At 32.0% G+C, this 5,652-nt stretch overlaps 1 protein-coding gene across 1 annotated transcript in view; it reads right to left on the minus strand.

Moving 5' to 3' along the window:
• Positions 1–5,652, minus strand: part of LOC106470984 (corticotropin-releasing factor-binding protein-like) — a 42,256-nt gene that overhangs the window by 34,798 nt on the left and 1,806 nt on the right. The window contains exon 2 of the mRNA XM_013931569.1: positions 4,380–4,458. Within this exon, the coding sequence (XP_013787023.1) occupies positions 4,380–4,458 (79 nt within the window). The remainder of the gene's footprint in view (positions 1–4,379; positions 4,459–5,652) is intronic.

Below are 5,652 nucleotides of genomic sequence, written 5' to 3' on the forward strand. Positions count from 1 at the left end.
CCATAAAGCCACTGCTCACATATGTGGTGACTACATTAAGATATAAATTTCCAGGAACCACATGCTACCCATAAAGCCACTGCTCACATATGTGGTGACTACATTAAGATATAAATTTCCAGGAACCACATGCTACCCATAAAGCCACTGCTCAAATATGTGGTGATTACATTAAGATATAAATTATCAGGAACCACATGCTACCAGAAAAGCCAGTTCTCCCATATGTGGTGACTACATTAAGATATTCAAATCGTTTTTTTTGCAAAGTGTGATTATCACTTTGAGTTACTTTTATTGTACTAGTCAAGGTTGACATGTAAGAAAGTTTATTTTCAGTTTATGAGGTTATATTTGTAAATCTAGTATTACAGCTATATTTCTGATGTTGATATATAATATTGTATCAAGTGTTTTTTCTCAGTACAAAATCATATTTTTATATTTTCAGTTATTTGAAGAAGCAACTTAAAACTGACATCACTATATCGGTGGCAGGTTTCAGAGAAATGTATTTTTTGAATATTAATGGGAGAGTGTTCCATCTTTATTTCATTTTGTCGTTGTTTAGTCACGTGACTTGGAAGAATCAGTTACATCTGGACCTCTACCTCTGTCCTTGACTATTGGTTTGGTTCTTCAGTGTTGGATCAAGCACACATTAATTCTTCAGTAGAACACGGTCCGATAGCTAGGAAATCCCGTTTTTACATATGCAGTCACTGCGTGCGTTATTCGCACACGCGCGTGACCCTTTTCACTCCATGTCGATGAATATAAAAAGTCGATTTTTCGAGTTTTTTTGACATAAATTTCTCTTTTTTTTTGTTGATGTCATCATAATTTTTTTTTACATAAACAGTTTCATGACTATCAATATTTTTTTCACATAAACAGTTCCATAAATATCGGTTGCAAAAAACATACAGCACTAATCATATTTTCGCATAAATAAACCCCTTTATAATAAAATAAACACTATTTTTAGCTACCGGTTTGTCAAGTAGTAGGTGGCTATAGGTTACGTAAAGATATTACTAGATTTAATGGTGAGAGGTACTTAGGTCTATTATCATGTATGATAAAGTTTATCAGCATTTTAGGATTCAATCTTGTTAAGATTCTTGCGAAAGTAATCCATTGATTTATTTTGAAGTCTGTCTGACAACATGGAGATGTTTGTGCAATTATATAAGAATGTTATATTTGTGTATCTCTGTATGATTTAATGGTTGTTGAATTTTTATTGTTTGTAGCTTGTTTAAGTGTGGGCAGGCATACTCTGTCACTGGACATAATTAAGTTTTATATATTTTGAGTGTGTTTTCGGTTGTAACGCTACTGTTGTTACCAGTCAGACGTCGTACGTAATTCTCTCTGTGCCAGATTTTGTTTCTAATTTCATTTATATGCTTAGTCCAATCTAATTTAGAGTCGTAAGTCAGACCCAATAATTTGGCTAATGTGGCTACCTGGAGAAGAGTTCCGTAAAAGTATAATTTGGGGGGGCGGGGCTGTTTGCACTTCTCTTTTGAGTTTGTAAATAGTATGATTTGTTTGTTTTATTGTACATGTAATGTACAATGTAATGTAATGTTTGTAAAGTTTTGTAATGCTAAAGATAACACAGTGATATACGTAGAAACATGTAGAGTGTATGAGATTGTTCCATCGGTTTTTTACCACTTTTTATCCTGTATTTTATTGTAATTTTTGAGGGTCGAAACAGCCCCATTTTTAGAATTGTGTGTAAAATAATCGTTTTTCTTCAAAACTGTGAGTTTTCAACAGTATGATTTGTGTTTTAGGGACGTTTATCTTGATTTTTCCATTTGTGGAAGTAGTTTTCCACTTATTTAACTGTGGATGTAGATCTGTCGCTGCTATAGTTGAGGTGTTGGAACTTTTCCAGATAGACACATCATCCGCAATCTGGAAGCACAAGCCGGAATTTTGATCATACAGTGACATTTCATTCACATACATGATGTATATAATAGGGCTAACTACCCCTTCTTGCAGGAAACCTGCCTCCGGGGTAAAATACTCCGACAAGGTGCCCGACCTTTCCTATTGTCTAGAATGTCAGCGAATAATACCTTACTGTAGTTTCATTTGTGACAATCGATATGCTAGTCCGTTGTGCCATACAGTGCCGAATGTTTTCTCTGCATCGAGAAACCGAGCAACAGTGCATTCATTTCGATTAAAAATCTCTACTATTGTTTCTGTAAATGTTACTAGATGGCCTGTTGCGTCTTTGCGTTGTTTCTAGTAAATCTTTTTAAGTGAGACCAGAAGCTTTTTGGGGTCTGTGTGTGTGTGTGTTTAGCTTTGAGCAATATTTGTCCCAACTATCAGTTATTAGTCTTATATTTCTTTTCAAATAGTGTTTCTTGGTGTATTTTGTTCTAGTTTTAGATCAGGGTCTTGTGTATTATATATATATATATATATATATATATAGTTTTTAGATCAGGGTCTAGTGTATTGATATATATATATGTAGTTTTTAGATCAGGGTCTTGTGTATTGATATATATATATATACATACATAATTTTTTAGATCAGGGTCTTGTGTATTCATATATGTATAGTTTTAGTTTTATGCGTTATTTCATTGAACTTGTAAGTTATTCATGGGGTTTCCATGTTTGGTTGTGTGGTTGAGATGTATATGTCTACTGCTTTTATAAGGCACTTCGTGATTGTACAACAGTAATTATCAGTTAGAATGTGGTTTTCGACACTATTTATAATATTTTTTCGGGCAGATTATTTTTTTTTGATATTTCCTAGTATTTATAGAGAGATCAAAGTCGCACCATATTGGTAGATGATTACTGTTTATATCCTCTCCGATGTTAAATGAAATCAATGAGTTTACTATAGAACTAGAAAATATACATGAATCTAAATTATCACCACTATTATTTGCGTAGTTCTTGTATGTTGGGGTATTGTCGTTGAGTAGGATACTTTCAGTATCCTCTAAGAATTCTTGGAGCTTACTGCCGTTTGCTCTAGTCATGACACATACAAATACATCATTATTTTTACAGTTTGAGTCTCCTATTATTATGTAGTTATAGATCTAGGTAACAATTCTGTGCAGTAGGTATATATCTAAGTTGTTTAATTGTGATAAGTATGATATTGATATTATTAATTGTAATATGTATGCTATTGATATTATTAATTATAATTGTATGCTATTGATATTATTAATTATAATTGTATGCTATTGATATTATTAATTTTGATATGTGTGCTATTGATATTATTAATTGTAATATGTATGCTATTGATATTATTAATTGTAATATGTATGCTATTGATATTATTAATTGTAATATGTATGTTATTGATATTATTAATTGTAATATGTATGCTATTGATATTATTAATTGTGATATGTATACTATTGATATTATTAATTGTGATATGTATGCTATTGATATTATTAATTGTGATATGTATGCTATTGATATTATTAATTGTGATATGTATGCTATTGATATTATTAATTATGATATGTATGCTACTGATATTATTAATTGTAATATGTATGCTTTTGATATTATTAATTGTGATATGTATGCTTTTGATATTATTAATTGTGATATGTATGCTTTTGATATTATTAATTTTGATATGTATGCTTTTGATATTATTAACTGTAATATGTATGCTTTTGATATTATTAATTGTAATATGTATGCTTTTGATATTATTAATTGTAATATGTATGCTTTTGATATTATTAATTGTAATATGTATGCTTTTGATATTATTAATTGTATATGTATGCTAGGTTTTTCTTGGCAATGTTTATCATTATTCTTATGAAGTCATCTTTCTATTGTGGGTTGCTGATCTCTGTTCGGTTACCATGTTTTATATTTTGTTCAGATTGTTGGTCAGTGTTTTCTTTGTTGTTTCGTTGGAAACTACTTTTGAGTATGTTATTCAGTTTTCAATACTTTTAGGTGTTGGTTGGAGAGGTATCTTGGTTGTTGGTAGTGTTTGCTATGTATTTCTTTTTAGTGTGTGTCGTGTTTTGTTTTTAGGTGTCATTTTGTAGCTGTTGGACTTGTGTGTTTTTTCCTTATGTTAAAAAGATTTTTTATGGTTTATTCAGGTCACGCGCAAGAGATGTTTCAAACTTCTAAGAAACTTGAGGCCTTCAACAAATAGAACTGCTGAACACACACACCAAACGTCTCAGTTTCAACAGCAGTTCAGTCAGACGATCGGAATCTATTCAAGATATTTTCATGCTAGGTTTTTTTTTTCTCATCTAAGCTACACATTCTTTTATAATTTCAAACTAACATATTACTGATCTCCGAGAAAAGAAAAACACATATTTACTTACTTCCTGGTTCACTGGATTCAATGCGATAATAACTTTCCGATTCTGGAGCCTTTTGTCTCCTGCTTCTCACTTCAAAGCCCTATTCAAGATAGATAAAACAATAAAACATTTTTTACTAACTCTAACGTGTTACATGGAACTTGAAAGCTAGTAACTTTGTTTTTAAAGATAAAAGTCGTTTATGCATACAGAATACATACGTATTAACAATGGAGGTGATGGCAAAAAAATTTAGCCTGGTCCAGTCCTTATTATATCTTAGTTATTACGAAACTAAAATAACCTTAGCAATATAATAAAGTCAACTACATATACAAGGCTAGATCTCTCTGAAAGGTTAGCTACTGAGTCTTTCATAGAAAAACTTGTGGTTCAAGTTGGCATTATGAATTATTATTATTATTATTTGATTCATGATTTCAGACACTTAGGAGATAACTAACTGAAATGAATAAATAAAGCTACAACACATTAGTACAAATTATTAGTGGGAACCTGCTGGATCAAATTAGTACGGATGTGACGTAGAATATCGTAATAGCTCCCACTAGTACACCACGGTAGTGGGGTACATATTCACATTAGTACAAATCAGATCCCCCGGAGGGACAGCGGTAAGTCGAAGGTCTTGAAACGCTAAAATCCGGGGTTCGATCTCCCCGGTGGACACAGCGGATAGTCCACGTGACTTTGCTATAAAACAAACAAATAAAGACAATACGGTTCATATTGGTCAAATGAATAAACAAACATAAAGTCATTCATTAATATACTGTTATAATCTACGTTTGGTTCTCTTTTTAGGTACCACATCCAAACAGGATGTTGGTGACCAAGGTTTTCCAAAAATCTCTTCTTCTTGAGGCACAAAGAACTTCCAATGGTGATACATTCTTCTATTTACATAGCGTATTCTACGGTTTTCAATTTTCTCTAACTCTGTCTTTCTCACGTTAATCATCAGTTTCCTGCTGGAATCTGCTCTTGACAAAATATCTTCGTTTGAGGTATGACCTGTCCACTTAAAGATGTGCCTTAAGAACCACAACTTAATTACTTCAATTCTCTTTTCTATGCTTGTCGATATTGTCCAACATTCTGATACATGCGTGAGAACTGGTATAACATAATAATCCAAAACTCTAAACCTCGTCCTTGTCGATATTGTCCAACATTCTGATACATACGTAGAAACTGGTATAACATAATAATCCAAAACTCTAAACTTCGTCCCCGTCGATATTGTCCAACATTCTGATACATACGTAGAACT

The sequence above is a fragment of the Limulus polyphemus genome, unplaced genomic scaffold (genome assembly GCF_000517525.1).
Source record: "Limulus polyphemus unplaced genomic scaffold, Limulus_polyphemus-2.1.2 Scaffold4337, whole genome shotgun sequence".
Lineage (NCBI taxonomy): Eukaryota > Metazoa > Arthropoda > Merostomata > Xiphosura > Limulidae > Limulus > Limulus polyphemus.